The 20,468-nt window shown below is 31.3% G+C and overlaps 5 protein-coding genes across 5 annotated transcripts; 1 reads left to right on the top strand and 4 right to left on the bottom strand.

The window, feature by feature from the left end:
- Positions 1–619: 619 nt before the first annotated feature.
- On the bottom strand, positions 620–2,733 carry LOC125371370 (uncharacterized protein At5g39865). Its single transcript, XM_048380326.1, has one exon. It carries the CDS (start codon positions 1,643–1,645, stop codon positions 893–895), a length of 753 nt encoding a protein of 250 aa, XP_048236283.1. The 5' UTR covers positions 1,646–2,733; the 3' UTR covers positions 620–892.
- A 143-nt stretch (positions 2,734–2,876) lies between these two features.
- LOC8259774 (putative phosphatidylglycerol/phosphatidylinositol transfer protein DDB_G0282179) lies at positions 2,877–5,646 on the bottom strand. Its single transcript, XM_002524033.3, has 4 exons — positions 5,386–5,646; positions 5,178–5,279; positions 4,810–4,970; positions 2,877–3,171 (listed from the first exon to the last, which is right to left on the bottom strand). The coding sequence occupies exons 1-4, from the start codon at positions 5,480–5,482 to the stop codon at positions 3,064–3,066; spliced, it is 468 nt and encodes a 155-aa protein (XP_002524079.1). The 5' UTR covers positions 5,483–5,646; the 3' UTR covers positions 2,877–3,063.
- A 3,613-nt stretch (positions 5,647–9,259) lies between these two features.
- Positions 9,260–10,289, bottom strand: LOC8259773 (RING-H2 finger protein ATL70). Its single transcript, XM_002524032.4, has one exon. It carries the CDS (start codon positions 10,034–10,036, stop codon positions 9,518–9,520), a length of 519 nt encoding a protein of 172 aa, XP_002524078.1. The 5' UTR covers positions 10,037–10,289; the 3' UTR covers positions 9,260–9,517.
- A 2,030-nt stretch (positions 10,290–12,319) lies between these two features.
- LOC8259772 lies at positions 12,320–14,876 on the top strand. The gene is made up of 3 exons (XM_002524031.4): positions 12,320–12,735; positions 14,163–14,270; positions 14,364–14,876. Exons 1-3 carry the CDS (start codon positions 12,424–12,426, stop codon positions 14,673–14,675), a joined length of 732 nt encoding a protein of 243 aa, XP_002524077.1. The 5' UTR covers positions 12,320–12,423; the 3' UTR covers positions 14,676–14,876.
- A 3,736-nt stretch (positions 14,877–18,612) lies between these two features.
- Positions 18,613–20,018, bottom strand: LOC8259771 (MADS-box protein AGL71). Its single transcript, XM_015722313.2, has one exon. It carries the CDS (start codon positions 19,950–19,952, stop codon positions 18,852–18,854), a length of 1,101 nt encoding a protein of 366 aa, XP_015577799.2. The 5' UTR covers positions 19,953–20,018; the 3' UTR covers positions 18,613–18,851.
- Between the last annotated feature and the right edge of the window lie 450 nt (positions 20,019–20,468).

Raw genomic sequence — 20,468 nt, 5'->3', positions numbered from 1 at the left:
TGTGCATCTTCTTCACTACTCATTATTATTCCAAACTTATCTTCACAATAATTCATTTTTCAATTTCACTTGGCTCCACATTTCCTCACATTAAGACTTTGAATAGATCCTTTCATTCTTCCACTTCCTAACCTGTGCTTAATGTTTTCTTCCTTTCCATCTTTTCCATTCATTAAGAGGATTTCTTGGGCATTAGACCTCTTCTATCTTTTGTTCAACCAAAGCATTCAACAACACTATTAATTGTTAAGTGCTTATATATATATATTTGCCAGCGGAATCGAGCATTCGATATATTTTTTGTTTCATTTTTCGTTTAATATTTATTATCTTAAAAGTCATAAGTTCAAGTCTTTTTTATTTATTTATAAATAATAGAGAATAGCTATTTTACAACAAACAACATCCTTAATCCCAACTTTTGCTGAAGTACATTGGATAACAACAAAAATTAGAGGGCACTACAAAATAAATATCAATTTTATAAAGGCAAAAGGCCTAAAAGAAGGAAATAGCAGTAAGATGCTAAGCATTAAATGCTCAAAGACTCTTTAGCAGCTGATATTGAGATTTAAATTTAGAGGGTCATGGTTGATAGGAAATATCAGAAGATCAAAGAAAAGGCAATAGCATAAGAGCTAGATTTTTCAGCAGCAAAATGCAATTTACACTTCAGTATCTCCAATCTCAAGACCTAGCAGCAATTGAAGCAACAATTTAATCTACAAAGTTACATACAAGATCATTTTCTGACAATAGAGTTTCAGAAAAGAGAAAGAGTTGGGGAAAATACAGATGAAATACAATAAAAGATCAAGAAAGAGGGAAGCAGTAGCAGAGAAGGAAATCAAATATGATAGACAAACAGCAGCAGCAGCAGCATCCAAGATTTTCAGCTGCAGATGCTGCATTTAACCAATCCGTTTTCATTACACTCCTGACATCTGATAAACATTTCTTCATCAACGAATACCTTTCGACAGCCATTGCAATTCAAGCAAACAACAAATCTCTTGTTGCCACAACCAGCGCAAGGACTATTAGACAGGACTAATGGTATCCCTTCAAACAGCTTCTTTAGCTTCCCTTGTTCATGCAAGCTGACGACTTCATCAGCTCCACCGATATACCTACCCTTGATAAAAAGTTTCGGAGGAATCACTCTTCCACCCGATATCCTCCATAGTTCTTCCCTGAATTCTAAGTGCATTGAGACATCCCTCTCGTAGAACATTACCTTGAAACTTTCGAGTAAAAACAGAATTGTATGACAATCCTCAAACGTCTTCCGTATACTTCTTAAACTTGTTGTATACAGAATTACAGAGTCACTTCCTCCAGGCGGACATTTCTCTTCAAAATGTGAAAGAGATAGGTGTACATCAATTTCCTTCTCGGTTTCATTGAATGCATCATGCTCTGTGGTGATATCTGAGGAGATTTCAGTGTTAAATTTGTCCATGGCAGATGCTCTGTCATTTGGCAAGAAGGAGGTTGTAAATTTCTCCTTGTGATCTTCTATTATATAAAGTGATGGAATTTGAAGGTTCTGGTTCAAGAACTTATCTGAGGAGTTAAACTCAGAAACTAGGCCATGTTTCAAGAACTTTAGTTTCTTCATGAATCTTCCATTCATTGATTTCATGTTTTAATGTTTGTCTGCTCAAAGAAACTGGATAGACTGGTAAACAAAAGCATACAAGTGGAAGAAATGGAAGGGGTGTGTGCATTAGTTAAGAATTGACTAAAGAGGTGACTAGAGGACATAAGCAGGTTGAGGAGGTTTCTTTTTTGGTTTTCAATGGCTGGAAAAGTGAAAAACTGAAAAGCTCTTTGTTGGTTGCTTTTTAAAGTGATGAATTCATCACTGCATAGATTGTGGGGACAAGGTGCTAGTGCACTGTGTACTCAGACCCTATACCAACAATTTGGTGCCTCATCATGGTGTTAAAGGCAAATACCTATGAATGGTTGTGCTTCTCTATTTCGACTCAACTGAATGACCAAAGTACCCCTCCATGATTTCTCCAGAGGCCCTAATGCCCTTGACACCTTAACGAGACAGAATTTTGATAGGTGGTGTGGCACAAATTGAATGATTTCTAAAGGAGCAGAGTCGAATCAATGGAGACAAGGCATGGCAAAGGTCAAAGATTCAACACCAAGCATGAAAAAGCAGCTTTGAGAGATTGGGGGTTTCTCTTTTTACCACCTTTCTTTCAAGGATTGAACTCTCCAGCCAAGCCATCATCTATGTCTTTACCAAATTGAGATGGGGACCTGTTTTGTGGAATTAGAAAACAGCCTAGTGGTTTTAACAAATTGAGATCGAACTTTCCTGGAAATTGTGTGGAATAACAGCTTACAATCAAAACATAATAGATCGAACTTAGATGGGTAAGTAAAAACTCTTATTTATCCTTTAGCATAGGGACAAGGAACGTATACACCAGTTATGACCAACCGGTACACTTGAAACTATGGCAGGCTAAGGTCGAGAATTTAGCACCTACTCTTCCAAGAGAAAGAAAAAGGAAAGTAAATTCCGTTTTGGTTTTCTAGCTCGGAACATCCAAATCCTAGTTTTGCCATTCATTTTCTTTCATCAATCTATACAATTCTTCAAAGCAGAGCCATAAACCAATTACACACCTTCTTCAGAGACCAGTATTCCATTAGGGAACATGTAAACTGATACAGTTCCGAATTATGATCCTGTGCCCATAGGTAGTTGATCATTCAGAGATCACTGGTCACTTCTCTATGCTCTCACCACTCTCCTAACTTAATGCATAACATTACACCTTTTGGATCAATAGTAGGCGCAAGAGTTAACTCAGTTTATAGTGGCACAAACACCTAAAACCAACTCATCATACATATGAAGGGCAACTTAATAGATGTAAAAGATATTTCATACATTATCCATAGCTTTATTACTCATCTCCGAAAACCCTAAAAAAAGTACAGTATAGCAATATGAAATATCTGCAAGGTACATAATATGAAGATTTCTTTGTACATGCTGATTGTAAACAGACTGAAAAGTTGTTCCTTGGGCACTTAACTATCTTGAACAGATGATGCAAATCCGATGCTGAAATCAAATGCAATGCACGTCAGCTCATGCTTTTTACCATCATACATCTTCATGGTCAGAGAATATGAACCCTGCATATAACAATAATTATTAGAGACATGAATCAAGGTAGAAAAGTAAAATTCTCAACTTTTTCTCGAAGAACAAAATGCAACTAGATTTTGTTTACCACCATGCTTATATATTCAACATACTATCGCGTTAATACACTAAGCTAAACTGGAAAGCCCACAGCAGAAAAAATCAGCAGGACAGGATATCCAATATATGTGCTAATATTCTACAAGAACTATTTCAGGATCGATGTTTCCAATTAGTTACTATAAATAAACTAAGATGAATAAATAAACTATAGAATATCATAGTAGAACTTAAGCATATCCTTAACCTTCTCTGTGGTAAACAATCAGATAATTATCTGATACATAAAAGGAATGACAAGAAAGGAAGCTCGAGGTAACAAGAGATATGACAAGGGAAAAGCAACCCAAGAATCAATTCTTTGTAACATCAAATTCAAGAGTCTTGACTTCTATTGATGCGGGAAATAGAATATTTTTGTCATCAGACCAGCCAGGATTATAGGAGAACGTGCACAGCTGAAAAATCTATTCCTATAATGACTCTGAGCAAAATGCAAAAACAAGATGGCAGAATCCTTTTGTCAAGGAATACTTGAAAAGAATAAAATTTTAGTTGTTAAAACTAATGCGCCACTTTTGAGCTATTATTTCTCTAGCTTGTTCTAGTTTTCACTCTTTAGTAACCATGTCTTTCAAGACTGCCCTGATGAATTACTAGGCCCAAGTTGCAAGTAGTTTTGACAGCTGACTACCTAATTATTTGGCTTTATCAAAGACCTAAAGTATAGAAGTCTCCATCACAATAAACTACTTTTTAACAGGAAAGTAGTTTACTAAAAGCATCCAAAAATCTAAAATCCTTGAGCACTGGATTACACCTAAGGAGAATTAAGCCTCATGACTGCACAAAACATACAGCTATAAAGGAAAAGTGAGCATACAAAAATACATGCATTCACATATGTATTAAACCAAACAAATATGTCTATGCCTGTGAGGATGGATCAAACTAGCAACTTTTAGTTAGCAAGGCTCATCAGGAGGGTGATAAGTTCATTAAGGTAAACAACCGTACTACATGATAAATTTAACAATTGGTAGTCCTTTTCCGGAGAATTAGACGGTCTGCCTGAGCAGGCACATTCTGACGTCATAAATTATGCAACTAAGGCTGCTTATCTTGCAGCAGGTATTTCCCCTGGAATATATTTCCTACAGTTTCCAGTATTTGGCATACATAAATTGGTCAGCTGAAAATGTTCCATTTGAAGGAAAAACTAAGACATCTTTAAGGAAAGTGGATTTTCCATTTCCATCCATGAACAAACTCATAAAAGCAGAAGGAGAAGACAACACTGTGTCATAGTTATTAGTCCAATTATATAATCACATACAGTTGCCAGTGGTAGCATGTGATCACCCACATTTTATCCTTTTTGATGCAAGTTTCTTTCCGATTCAATCACTAATTAAAATAAACATGAAAGTTTTTGTAGGTCAAAATGCTTCCATAGTTTTCTCCATTGGTTCCCATTATACACCAAATGTTTAATGTTACAAATTTTAGCATTTGCAACAAATAAATTATTTGAGAATTTTAAAATGTTGAACAGAGGAGAGACTTACAGGAGGAGTAAATCCCGGTAAAACTTGGGAGTGAGACACTATGAAATTGCCATCAGAAACAGGGCAAGAAGTCTCATCACAAAGATCATGAGTCTCACTATGGATATGCCATCCAAAGTACGAAACTTCAATGATAAGTTTGCCCCCAGAGATTGCTTTACCTGCAAAAAAGCATTTCCAGAGCAAAAATAGCAAAATCCTTAATCATCAAATATCAGAGACATTTACATGTTAAAAACTTTTGATATAATGTTTAGCTATGTAACTAATTTCAAAAAATGGCCTATCTTTGGATCATTGATATAATTAAGAAATTAACTAAAAGAATAAATTAAAAAATGTGAGAATTAATTAATTTATAATTAAACCTGTGGATGCAGAGATACTGAAGGTGGCTTGCTGCCCCCTCACGACCGGGTTCGGCGATATCTCTACTCCTTTGACTTTCACATCGTAATCGGCCTTCTTATCTGCACAACAATTCAAACAAAAACGCTTTATAATTTGCTTAGTCAGTGAAAAGATTGAGAAATTTGACAATAATAAACGTTTTAGAGTTTCATGAAAGATACAGACCGCAATAACGAACATCGGTGGCTCGAGTGAAAGGCACAATTAAACAGAGAGATAATAGAAAGACGGATAAAACTGGCTTGTACTCAATTATTGCCATAGCTAAAGAGGAGTGGACTTGGGGTTTTCTGTGACTTCTGCAGAATTTTAGGGATTCTTTTATTGATTTGGGAGAAAGAAGAGGAATTGGATTGAGTTGAATTGAATTGGCAGTATAACATTAGTAATGGAAGGTTTTTGGGGGCTGTGGGTATTTCTATTCTGCTTTGTTATATGAGTCGTTGATTGAGTGGATTTTACAAATTGAACGGTTTGGATGCGTTGTGTGATTCAGTTACACGTGATTTTCGATCAATGGTAGTTGGCGGAAGAACGGTAGGTGCAAGATTGCTTTTCTTTCTTCTTTTTTTTTTTTTTTTTTCAGTAGTTTATGAAAAATAATATTCAACCAAGTCCCTTTCTTCCACAACAATTACTTTTCGGCCCCGTTTTCCTTTCCGTTCTTTTTCTAAAATAGTCAATTCATTTTATTAACTTTAAAAATATAATTTTTTTTTAAGAAAATTCATTTGGAAACGATCATATATAATAAAACCACGGTTTTAATCAATAGAGTGAGAAAATTTTGCAGTCACTACTTAAGCAAATCATCATAGATTAACAAAAATTTCAAGATAAATTAGTGTTAAAAATATGATATATATATTTAATTTTTACATTTAAACTGTTTTTTAGAATTATAAAAATGAACTTAAATCATTTTTTAATTTAAAATTATATTTTAAACTAAATATTTAATTTTCATCCTGAAAAAAACTTGTAACGTTTAGTAAATTTCAACTATTTATTTGATATATTTTCCTTTTACTTTTTGTTTGGATGGATAAAAATAAATGGAGTCTATTCTTTATTTTTTTTTTACTTTTTTTAATATTTTATTTTATTTTATTTCTAAAATGGCGAAAAAATATAGAATAAAAAATAAGAGTTATTTTTTTTTTTCAAACATAAAGATTTATTTTCTTATATTTTCCTTCAATCCAAACGAAAAGTTAAAAGAAAAAGAAGTAAAAATAGAGCATTCTTTAAATAAGAAAACAGGTCAAATCACTTCAAATATGCAAGTGGATGCATAAACATGGCACTTGTTACCATATATCTAGGCCATTGATAGTGCATTTCTCTATCATTTATTCTTTTTCTCTTCTTGAAAATCTAGTAAACACTATACAGAGTACAGGTTAGGCCATGTGTTCCTTTCCTCATCTTAAGTGAGAAAATTCAAAACAAAAAAGAAAATGTAATTTGTTCTTAGTAAATGGATAAAAATGACAAACTTCAAAATGATTGGGATAGATATACAAATTGCCTGAAATAGAAGGGCTCTTTTAGGACAATCAAGCTACCAAACCGATTAACAACAGCTTTAAAAAGGATTATTTTATTTTATTTTATTATAGAAAAAAAAAAGAAAAAAGAATACCAACTTGTACTAACATCCAACTATTAGAATCCATCGTCAGCAGATTCAGCAAATTTTTATTTTTTAATCAAAAAATTTAATTATTTAGTTTGCCGCTCTTTTGTTTTTTTGTTTTTCCTATTCTCACCCTTTTTTTCTTTGTTTTTGGTTTTCTTTTAATTTCTCTTAAATTATATAAAGATGATATACACCTTTAATAAGGTAAAATTAAGTTTAATCGAATTTTAAAAAAGTTGAATTCGAGACTGATCCTAAATAGATCAAAAGTAAGGTTTAAAAGCTCAAATTCAAAAGTCGAACCAAATTAAGCAGCTTAAATTTATTTAAAATAAATATTAAATATAATTATCAATTTATATGAAGTTATATATTTTTTAGACATCTATTGCATATAATAAGAAAATAATTAGTTTATAAATTAAATATTTAAATTAACTATGTTAGCAAAATTTATTTTGAAATCAAAATTCTTTTATTACAAATTATAATGGGACAAAATTAACATATATTGAATCTTTCTCTTTACATAATAATTATGTATTTATATTTTTTATTAAATTTGAGCTCGAACTTGACTTATCATATTATTCAGATAGTTCGAAATAGTTTTCAAAATTGATATTAAATAATCAACGAATTAATTTGATTTTATTACATTTTTAATTTTTAAATTCATAGTAACAACATTAACACAAGCACTTAATCAATAACTTAATTATTTTTTTCTCAATTAGTTTCATAAATATTTAACCATATTGTTTTTTTTTTTTTGTAAAAGAAAACAAAAAACCACCATTGAACTAGTCATTTAGGATATGTTTTAATATTGTCGTCCAATGTTAAAAAAAGCAAGTTAGTTCTTTTAATTTGACCAATCAGTTTTTTTTTCTTAAACTCTCTTGAACTATTTTTGAAAAAAAAAAAGAAACATAAAGTTACTTGTAATTTTCAAAAAAAGAAATTCAAAATTTAATTTATTTTGAAAATTAGTTTTTTTTTTCTTTTTAAATAATCCTAAACAAGTTCTTACTAGATGTATGCTTATTTTGATAATAATCTTTAATCTGCTTAAAAATGTCTTCAATATCTTAACAAAAAGTAAACATTGAACCACTAGACTATTATCTCAAAGTCTTACCTAATTAATTTTAGTTTCAATTTCTATGACTTTATATCTAATTCGTTGAGAGATTATATATGTTGATTTCATTTTTTTATATATAATAAAAAAAGCATACACCAATAGAGCTTCCTTGCAATTTCTAATTGGTTTGACATTTTGTATATTGCATCTACTATTCTAAAGTCGACCGTCTGATTTTTTCAATGATGATCCCTCTAACTTTGTGTCTTTGAATTCTACATAAGACTTTTAATAAAAAAAGAAGCAACTGTTTGTATTTTAGTAGGCAGCACAAAACACACAAAAGAGCATCCTTTTCTGTTGTCCATAACCTCAGTTATATAACAAACTATAGACAATTTTGCTGCTACTATTGGGATAATTTAAATCCAGGATCTCAATATTTATATGATCATTTTTTGTCTTATTTGTTTGATTTAAAAAAAGAATACGAATGAGAAAGTAAAATAGAAATGATATATTTGATGTTATGAAATATATTAACAAACTAATGTGAAATTTATTTTGAAATTTTACCTATTCTATTAGAATTTAGTTATAATCAATTTCACTCAAATTTAATTATGTAGAATTCAAAATTAACTTTCACTAGTCGTTTATTCGTGCGTTATACTTATATTAGTGGACTTTACACTTCGTATATTCATTTAACTCTCATCATAATTAATTAATTTAAATTTTTAATCTATAATATTTGATATAGGTGAAAAATGAAAAATTGAAAGAGATTTATATAGGCTAATTCTAGTTTTTAATTTAATTTAAATTAATTATTTTAAGTTAGTATATGAAGTAGTATTTTATATTAAAGAATTGAATAATTAATAATATATTTAATTATTTAAAGTTAATAATTATATTTTAATAATTTAAGAATTAATAAATATATGATTGGGGAATGTAAAATAATATGGGAAGGGGTTATTATTTGGTAGCATTCCTTGATGATTTGGAATTTGACTCTGCAAAGATTGAATAAAACAAAACCTCAAACGAGAAGAGGATTACTGTTCTGGCATGTGAAGGCTATAAAATGGAAGCCACCTGGTGGCATATAGCACCCCTAGGCAAGTGGAAATTATCAGCACCCAGTGCAGGAAAACTGTAGTCTGTCTTTGTCTTTGATTTGGACAAAGTGAGAATGGTAATAACTAATAAGCCATCCATATCATAGAGCCATAGAGTCTTCTCCTTTGCAATTTTGAGGAGAAAAAGAAAATGGTCCAAATTCAATTTAACTGTTTTCAATCTCATGTAATTTTTCTCATCTTTTCCTACCACTAGAACACCGACCTTCATTTACATTCCATGCACAAACTCCTGAATCTGATATATCTGAACAAATGTATATGTGAATTAATCAGGGTGCATGTGTGGTCTAAATTTCATTCTCAAGAACTACATAAACAAAAGAATAGAAAAGAAATCACATCAAAGACAACAGCTCTCTGCAGTATAAAGATCAATGGCAATTGAGAAAAAGGACCTGAACGTACAGTTTTCTTGTTTCAATCCCTTCTGCTTGCCAATGGAACAACCTCTGCAAGAGGGGTCGACAGTGGAGTCGGCAATGGAGAATTTCTGCAGACAGGACAAGTAGGGTGCAAACGCAGCCACGGATCAACACACTTGAGATGGAAGAGGTGACCGCAATCAGGCAATAATCGGAGCATATCAGTGCTTTTATAATCCGCCAAGCATATAGAACAACAAGTAGCAGTTGTGTCTGTGTTGTGAAGTTTAGCTTGAGAATATAGCAACTTAGGATAGTTTTTTAGAGTTGCCTCATCAATCCCAACTTCAACAACAATATCCTGAAGTCGATCGTCGGGTGGCTCTTCTGATCTATTCCTTCTTCGTGTCTGCATCGATTGCTGCTGCTGCTGATGGTTTCTGGTGCAGAAGTATGAAGCTAAAGTAATGGTTGTGATCAGTAATAGAATTCCGATCGATACTCCTATGCCATAGCCAAATCCACCAATGTCGTTAGAACCAAGAAATCCTCCACCGCTGGATGTGTTATTCATCTCGTAAGGAAATTAAAGCAGGAGAAAAGAAGAAGAAGCAGATAATAGATATGGTATGGTCAGCCATAGCTAGCTAATGGGAATAAAGAGAAATGGCAAGAATTTTGTGTCCAATTTCAAAGCTTCATAAAGTCAACGCTATAACATGAGACAGAACATGAATAGATAAAGAGAAATTAGTGGAGTTTTATTTAAGGGAAGATGCATTTTGGTTCTTTAAGTAAAAGAAAAGAGAGAGAGAGAGAGAGAGAGAGAAATGATATAGGCGAATGATGCAATACATGTGATATAATTTACATATGCCAATAGTTATTTCCCTATTTCAAACACTATCATCTTCTATATATATATATATATATATATATATATATATATATATATATAATATTTAATTTCACTTTATGCATCTCAACATTTTAATCAATGATTAGTCTGTCACGAGTTGAAATTTCTGTTGTTTTACAAGATGGATTGTAATAATCTGATTTAGATTATATGAAAATAATCCTTTAAATTATTAAATTAAATTTAAATTGGATTTACTCATTGTATAAAGTAGTTCTATGAATTAACCAATTATATTGGTAAAACAAAAGCTGATGATAAACTTTTAAGAAATAATTATTAATTAGTTGATCTAAAATTATTCATTTAAATAATAATCATTGCATCCGTCATTATGTATCAATCTAACTTAAGTTCCAGGATGTAAGAAGAGTCAACGTTCTCATACCCTTATAGTTTACAGTTACAAGTGTTTCATTTCATATAAAGAAACGTCTCTCTATCAATTTAGCATTTATTTACATCTTTTAAATATTCTCTGTGCGTGCACCGCACGATCCATGCATCACAAAAGAAAAAAAAAATGTTTTGATCCTATTTTATTAAAGGGTAAACCCAATTAATATTTATACAATTTGCCCATATAAAGGGCAAAAAAAAAAAAAGAATTATTCCAGCTAACTGCCTAAGCTGTTTAATGGTGTGGGCTGTGCCTTTGTTTTTCCTTTTGTTTTAAATAACCAAAAGATCCTGAAGCAGGCAATATACAGAGGGGTTGGTGTCTAGCAGTTAATACCTAACAAATACAATAATTGAATTATATAATATGGTATTTAGTGTATTTTTCTGTTGGGAAGGAAGTCATAATATTCAAAGGTTGTTAACTTGCTTTAACCATATGATATATATCATCAATTTAGTTATCATTTTGCTTATGTGGTTTGGTTGTTTTCTGAGATATGCTTATGCTCCTGCGTCTTTGGGATTGCTTGCTAATTGTACCTCATAAACTCAGGAGTGATCAGTGCTTACAGTGCATAAACTATATTACAACTAGCTTAAGACATTTAATATACACATTATTATTGTTTTGACAAAATAACTTGACTTTGATATTAAACTTTTTCTTCTTTCTGTTTCTGCACCTCCTAATTTTACCATCCACAGTATTTTACTATCGTTGTATATGGGTTTGGTTTGGTTCCTTTTCTGTGTTGGTATTATTTTGACATTCACTCCTATGCCTTTCTTCGTTCAAATTTTCTAACAGTCAAATTTTATGTGCTCTTATTTACAAATACACCAAATATCAATTAAAGGGTTGGTGTTTATGAAGGTTAATATCTATTTTCTTAGTGATTAGGGTATAATCCAGATGCAGTCTTGAATTTTGAATGCAGAGGTAAATGGAAATTATTATTATCTTTTATTTGAAAAAGGCAATAGAATTAGTGACCTAGATAATGTCATATTTGTTATATGAAAATGTATGAAGAGATTTTTAGGGCATTGAGTCGAGCGCTCTTATGTTGCATTCATCCCTGTGTTAATCAATGTCTGTGATTGTTGGTAGACAAATAATTTAACAGTCGCACGTTTATTGCATGGTACATAAGATCAATTTGAAGTCTATAATTATGATTTGACCAATAATTTGCAAATAATCGCTAATAATCTAGTATTTATCTTGTAATGCAAAATCTCAATTCCTAATTCACAATTCGCAATTAGAAATTTTTTAAAGTAGAAAATAAAAAATCTATAACACTAATCTTAGCAACTGTCACTAAGCAAGATTTGGCTAATTAATCAACTCTTAAACATCATTAAAAAAAATCTCATTTGGAAAGAGAATATTTCTAAATCAGCAAAGCCGAAATGTGATGTGAGCATGTGTGTATTTACGGGGCTAAAGATTGGGCCTTAATCTCCCTACTGGGCCGATTCAGCCCAAAGTCCTATCCTCAATTAATTTCCAAGACAACCTGTCCTCTATTCCTCTCTTCTCCCTCTGCTGATTCACTTCGAATTTTTTTTATTTTTTTTTATAAAAAAAAAGAAACAGAGAAAAAAAGAAAAGGAAGAAGCAAGGGTCGATAACAATGGCAGCAACAACAGCGATAATACTTGTAGTTGTAGCATTAGCATCATCGGTGTTAATAGTAGAATCAGGGGACAACAACCACGTGTATTCACCATGCGGCGATACGAAAGTACAGAGAGAAGATGGATTCACATTTGCAATCGCGTTTGCAGCTAGAAATGCATTTTTCTACAACAATAACAATAGCCTTCAATTATCGCCTTGCGATTCGAGACTCTCTCTTTCAAGTCAGAGCTCTCAGATCTCTGTTTTTAGACCTAAAGTTGATGAGATCTCTCTCCTTACTATCAATACCTCCTCTTTCTCTCCGGTTAGTTTAACTCTCTGCGAGCCTACATTTTTTTACTGATTTTATTTTTAAATTTTTTTTATTTTGACTTGGATTCAACTTCCAAGTCAATTTTGCTATATTTAGGGTTTACGATTTTACTGAATTTATGAACTCATAATTTTATGATATATATAGGGTGTATTAATTTTAGTAAATTTATGAAATAACGGCTATAAATTCTTTTTTCTCTTTTGTGAAATGAGGAACTTGGTGTATGAGATATGATAATTTAAGGATTTGGTAGAGGACTATGAATCCACATTTTAGCCAAATAGCTTTCGAGCATTTGAATTCTGAATGCCAGAGTTAGTCGCTACAACGGTATCTAAACTAAGAAATAGCTTAGGAGGAATAATAATGATATAGTGCACATTAAACTCTATATAATTCCATGTTGAAATTGATTCATATGGCTCTACTTTCAAAGAGCATACCAATTCCCTTGATGGTATGACTCTTTGAAAGGCTCTACATGCAAATTAGGCGAAGAAGGTGTCTCCTAGATTTTCCTTATTCAGTGTCATGTTGCTGGGGTGCTAAGGAGCATAAACAAATGTTTAATGCATTCATGTAACACTTAAAAAGTGACTAGAAAATGATATAGTAGGGGTCAATTATAAGGGCTTAACTGATACTTATTCTTTGGAGGAACTACTACTTTTTATTGGTAGAGGCTTAAAATTTATCACTCAAAGGTAACTTTATTCTGCAGCTAGTTAAGAGATAATCCTGTTGCAATTTTGCATTTTGTAATGTGCATAACAGATCGACCAAATAGACCATATAATTTATCTGCTATAAGTATCACTTGTGGCATATCTAGACATTTATCTTTACTAGTTTACATTGAGTCAGGTTGTTGGTGCTTTTGTTCATTTCTTTTATGTGGATGTGGAAGATTTTACTTAGAATACTTAGAAGAGGCCTGGCCTTTGCTTGAGACAAAGGGACTTTAGGATATTTGGAAGAGGTCTGGTTTTTGCTTGAGATAAAGGATTATTAGAATATCTAGAGAGAGGTTTGGTTTTTGCCTCAATGAAAGAGCAGATATGGTATTTATTCCATTCCCTCGTCTCTGGACACTCTGAAAGCAAAGAAGTGGCAAAATGAGAATAGACAAGCCTTCTACCATATAAGTTCCTTTCCTAGTTGAACCTGCTATATTAGAAGTTGAGAAGTCAAATGACTGTTTTCAATTTCATTTTTCTCTTTTATTACCAGTAACTAATCAGCAATCCATTTTAATTTAAATCTATTTGTTTTATGCAGTCCATTTTAGTCTTGCATGACACTTGCATTGTTGACCCTTTGCATGTGCTAGTATTGGATTGTCGTTGTGATGATTTAACTGTGCCATTTTACCTGTATATAGTTAACATATTCTGTAATATGTTTATGATCTTCAGGACAATTATGGTGGATATATGGTGGCATTTGCTGGTAGAAAATATGCCGCAAGGTCTCTTCCTGCTTTTGTTGCAAACACTACATACACAGTAACCAGCTTTACTCTGGTAATGGAAGAACCAGATCCGTTATGGTTGCAATTAACCTGTAGTTTTGATGCAAACCCATAATTCTTTCTTACATTTTCTTCTCCAATGCAGGTGCTTGAGTTTAAGAAAGGCAGGCTGCAAAACTTGTACTGGAAAAGAGATGGATGCTCAAAATGTTCGGGAAGCAACAACTTCGTGTGCCTTAACAATCAGGACTGTGCTATTAGAACATCCAGCTGCAAAAACCACGGGGGTACTGTAGATTGCAGCCTTGGGATCCAATTGGCATTCTCTGGCACAGATAAGCACCTCAGTGTTCTGAACTCATGGTATGAGGTAGAAAATCTGAGGCAGTATTCACTTTATGGCCTTTACTCAAATCTCAGGGATTCTCTCACTGGCCAGTACAGTAAGATCTTTTGATTGTGCTTCAGCTGGGTTGTAGAATTTTTGTTCCTGATATATTGTAATCTTCCTACTCCCCTGATATTTCTATTCTCTTTTTCTATGAATGCTTCTCTCCGATGTTTGTATCTCTTGGCGGTTATGGTGTGTAAATTCACTTATGTGATCAATTATTGCTAACTGTATAAGAAAAGCGAATGCCATGATTGTATTCTTTCACGATGTTAACCTTTCTGAACTTTCAATCCATTGTTGACATGCAATCCTATTTCAATTGCTCCTCTTTTCCTATCTGGCTGAAGTTTGGAACGCTTCAAAGGCTTGTAGTATTTAATTAAAACTTTTAGATTTTCATTAACATAATAATAGTAAATTACTTTTTGGTTAGAAAGTGAGAACGAGCCATTTAGAAGAAAACATCTTTCTTCTTCTACGAGAAGATTATAATCTTCGTTTGCTCTTGCCCTCAATGTTTAAATTTTTAAATTCAAATGAAGTTGAATCGTAAAAAAATCAAATTGTAAGGCTATTTTCTTTTTATGTAATTTTTCTTTCTATATTCTATAAAAACTGACATAGCTAATTTAAAAAATAAAATTATAGTGAAATTACAAACTGAATAAATCAACCATAAATATTAAATTAACGATGATGTTTTTCAAATTAGTAACGATTTAATTCTGTAATTGCCTTGTGTTAAAAAAATAAACCACATGGGTCAAACTTTATACCATGAGTTAATTTTGGGTTGGTATTACTGAGATGGCACTGAAATTGTGTCTGTAGCAGCTTAAGCTTGCAAGTTCGAAACTGGGGGGCCATGATCTCATCTCTATATCTCTAGGTTGTTTTCCTAACGTCAAATTTCAAGATCAACCCTCAATTACAGCTCCTGAACAACATTAGATTTTATTTTTTTCAATTAGAATTTTTTTTTTTAAGAAAATAAAACGGTCCAACATGACTCTTCTATTAAGAAACGAAAACTTCTTTTTAACTCTATTTATTCTAGACGATGTCCATTTCATCTAAAATAAACTAAACTCTATCATAGTGTATTTTTCTACATCTCAACTTTCATAACCATTCTAAACTTTAAACATTCTATGAGATGTCGATTAACTTTTACATAGTGTTTGGTTAAAATCCATAAAATTTATTGAATTTATTTATGAATCTAAAATTTATATGCTTTAGATGGTCTGAAAATTACTTTAATATTCTATATAATTAAATTTATGTGGAATTGGTTATAGCTAAATTAAATTTTAACAAAATATGTAGTATTCTCAAATGACTTCCACGTTGCTAAGTCAATACATTTCATAACACCAAAATATTTCTTTCAATTTTATTATTTATATTTTATCTTTTCTCTCATATTTTTCTTTAAATAAAATAAATTCTTTTATAAACTAAATATAGCATTAAACACCTAAATAAATATTAATGTTATGCACATTTAAGTCAAAAAAAATGGACAAAATGAGCGTGTATGGCTCTCCAAAAAATCTATTTAGAAGATTTGTGTAACTGATATTTATTTCTCATAAAAAATTATATTAAAGTATTTAATAAAAATTTAAGAATCAACAACTAATAGCCGATTCAACTGTTGATTATATCAGTTTAGCTAATTTAATTTAATTTATTTATTTGGATAACATTGTTCTTATTATAACTTATTAATAATTACTTAAAATTAAATTCATATAATTAATTTTTATAATTTATAATAAATAATTATTATTTTGAAATTATACCTAATAGTTAAATAATTATGATATTTATAATTGTAATATTTGAAATTAGAATTCTTTTATTAATGAAATTTAAATTTTAGATTCTACTTTTAAAATAAAAAGTAATTAGTATTTGCCCCCTGTGTTTTTCCATATTATACTAGTTACCCTTAACATTTGAAATATATATATATTTTTATTATTTTTCTATTTTGTGATTTTATACTAAAAATCATTTCCGTCATAATTTCATTATTAGGTTTGGTTTTATACTATTTGTCCTCTATTTTTTGTGTAATACACAAATTGCCCTCAATGTTTTATTTATTGAGCATAAAATTCCTTTGCATTCTGAAAGTCAATGCAATTAAAGAACTAAATTGATAAGAAAGTATAATTTGATCCTCAAACTTCTTATCAAAGTTAAAATTCTATTATAACAAAATTAATAATAAGAATAATATCTTTTTTCTTTTAACAATTTAAAGTTAAATTATATGAGATTTTCAATATTTTGATTCATACAAGTACTTTTAAGATATTTAACTTTTACTAAAATTTAATTATGCTAAGAATTATAATAATTAAAGAACACTAGTTAATTATTTTTGTACAAACACTAAAATTGATTTTGTTATAAAAATTAGACAAGGGGGTTTTAGTATAATAAATAAACTATAAGGGGCAATGTGTATATTACGCCAAAGATCAGAGGGCAAAAAGTATAAGACCAAATCTAGTTAAAAGTTGTTTAGCGGAAATTTTGACGGAAGAAATTTTTAGTATAAAACAAAATAGAAGAATGAAAAAATAAAAATTTTAAATCTTAGGAGATAATTAGTATAATATGAAAAAACATAGAGGGAAATAATAATTACCCCTTAAAATAAATTAAATTTTTTTTTAATAGTAATCGCTAAACAAAATTAACTATAATACTTTTAATTATTATATGTTATTTTTATTAATTTGTATTATTTCTCAATAGTATATTAAAATATATACTTAAAAATAAATTATACTTTTATTAGTCATTTAACATACTAAGAATAACTGCCAATAAACTTTTACCAAACAGTTTAATTTATCAGCTACCGGTTATCGGTTAATAACTATTAGCTATCAGCCATCAGCTCCATTGATAAGCCGAGTTAAACAAGTGCTTAGTTTTTAAAAATCTTTTCTTACTCCATCTAATTTTTTAATGTTTTATAATTTTTGTATATATATACCTTTTAATTTGATCACTTTAAAATTCTTTAAAAAAATTATAGTTAAATGTATACAATTGAATAAGATGTTCTTATAATGAAAATTGAGACCTTCATTTTATTTAACTAATTTATTGATTGGTTTATTATTTATTTTTTTATCATAATTTAGAACATACTATATTTATTATATTACTTATATATACATTAAATACATTATTTTATAAACTTATTGTGACCCTATAAAATATTGATTTTTATTGTTTTTATTAGTATTATTTCTATCATTATAATTTATATATGGAGAGTGGCATGACATCTCATTATACCAAATTATTCATAACCTAATAATGTACTTTATTAAATGTTTATTGGCAAAGTTGGCACATGAGCTAAAACAACCATTATTTATACAACCCAACTTAGATAAACATGAACACAAACCCATTCAATATAGCATCCCAAAGGAAAATAGAAGTGCTTTAAGCTTATAATTGGCATGTGAATTCAAAGTTGAATATGTCCACCATGTTGCTTATATTCTTGAGCAGTGCATGAGGTACCGCCGGATATAGATTTAGTCTTATAGGATTTGTGTTTTGGAAATAAACGGTTCAAGAAGTAGGATGCTAATGGTGTTCTCGGATATAGGTGATGCTTTGGCATTTCCGATGTTGAGTTGGGCTATTTCTTTTTCATCTGCCGGAATAGATTTCCTCTGCAAATTACTTCCTGCTCTTAATAATTATTTTTACCACAAGTCTTTTGCAGTTCATTAAGATTGAATATTCCAAAGAAATTTGCAGAAGATTGATGAAGAACAAAACAAAAAGAAAGTTAGAAGAGGATTTTGTTTGATGAATGAAGAGAAAGATAACCAGCCTAATCTCTTGTTTAGAAGGTAGCATTTTGTTTAACAGGTAGGAGGTTAACCTCTTCATTTTCCGTTACATGTTCAGTAGGTAGCAGGTCATATCTTTTAACAGTAAGGATCACAAGGCAAAAATCTAATGGCCACAAAGTTATATTTGTAATAAAATACCAGGTACATATTAGAAAGAGACATAAAAATATGTCAATCTTTCACTAAAGGAAAATGATAGATCATACTCATACATGAATATGATTTTGAAGGAAAACATAAACGAACACATATAACATGACAAAAGCAAAGAAATACCATAACTAAGATAAAATAAATGTGACCATTCTGCATGTAATAGGAAGACGATACATTAAGATTATGGAGTGAAATTATGTGGCCAACCCTTTGAAACATCATACGGCAGCCCCATATCACTTCCACCACCTAAGAATCCAGGCAGCCCAAAGTGATCAGTTTCCGCAGAGCCGCCCAAGGTATTGCTTGGAGGAGGAAGCTCTAGCCCCATAATGTATTCACCATTGTTATTTCCTGCTGTGTTCCCATCAGGCAGCCCCAACCCAAAAGAGTTTCCACCCATAGGAGGAAAAGGCAGCCCCATACCAAAAGCAGCATTTCCATTGTCGCCACCGCTGCTATTTCCTATAGTGAAGGTACTGTGAGGGAGAGGTAGAGAGAGCCCTAGGCCAAGATCTCCCACATCAACTCCACCACCAGAAAAACCTGCAGGAAAGTTATAGACATGCGGTGCTAAGCTGCCCATGTCATTCCTAGTACCACTATTACCAGCAATAGTACCTTCATTGTTGTTGATCATATCAAGAAACCACTGATCCAACGACATAGCATCTGTGGGATTATTGTTCCTGATCTGGTCTCCACCTTCAGAACCACCATTTGTTTGGCCCATCTCCTCCATGTTGTGGTCTCCTTGTGGGGGAGGAGGAGGAAGAAATTCATAGCCTGGTGGCAGAAGAGGAGGAACCTGTTGAAAGTATTCAACTCTTTTTCTCATGTCTCGCATCCTCTCCTCCAGCAACCAAATCAAGATTTGCGTATCACCTGTTTCAAAATCATCAACTCCATTACCTTGGTAATGGAGTTTATCCATAAGATAAGACATTTCTACCTCTCTATTCTTTTTCTGACTCTTTTTTGATTGCTCTTGAATTTTACCCATCCTCTCTTTCAAATAAAGTTCTTGATTCATCGTCTTTTTGCACCTGTCTATCTCCGGTATGTTTTGGTATCTCATCAGCATTTGTTGCACAACCGGTCTGGATGGCCATAGCATTGGTTCAGCTTCATCTGGACTGTAGATGACAACAAAAGCACTAACACCACATAAGGTGGTGAGTTCACTCACTTTCTTTAACAACCCGATCCTCCTTTTCTTAAGGCTAGCTTTTCTAGCAGCATCATTGACTATCCACACTAGCTTAACCTTCTTTCTTGTCATTCTTGCTGCAGTGTATATTTGTTTAGTAGAGAAAGAGGAGATAAGACTAAAATTATTTGTGCTCTAAACCCTAGCTAAGATGGTGTTTATATAGCAGAGAAAGGAAGAGATAAGACTAAAATTATATTATTATTTTATAGGGATGAAAATGGAAAAAAGGGTAAACAAAAAGTTGAAAACCAAACTAGATTTGGAGATTTAAGGCTCTTTGCCATTTTAGTATAAAAAATCTATATGTCAAGATTCTAAGATAATAATATTTTGGCAAGTTAATTATATTTCTTTGTTGTCTATGTGTAGGATATGGTTTGAATATGCAGTACCTTTGTTGCTATTTTTAGCAGAGTGGTTAGAAAAGGGTTTTAATTTACATTTTAAAAGAAAATGAGTGGGGCAAATGTGGGGTTGAAAGACTAGTATAGTTTCAGTTACCAAAGAAGCATTATCTACACTCAAATATTCACAGTCATGTGGACCAATAATCTAGATGGTTCAATTCATATTTAAATTATAATC

Source organism: Ricinus communis, chromosome 10 (assembly GCF_019578655.1).
Source record: "Ricinus communis isolate WT05 ecotype wild-type chromosome 10, ASM1957865v1, whole genome shotgun sequence".
In the NCBI taxonomy this organism is placed as follows: Eukaryota; Viridiplantae; Streptophyta; class Magnoliopsida; order Malpighiales; family Euphorbiaceae; genus Ricinus; species Ricinus communis.
Note: the sequence above shows the minus strand (reverse complement) of the source record. Positions and strands in the feature narration are given on the sequence as shown.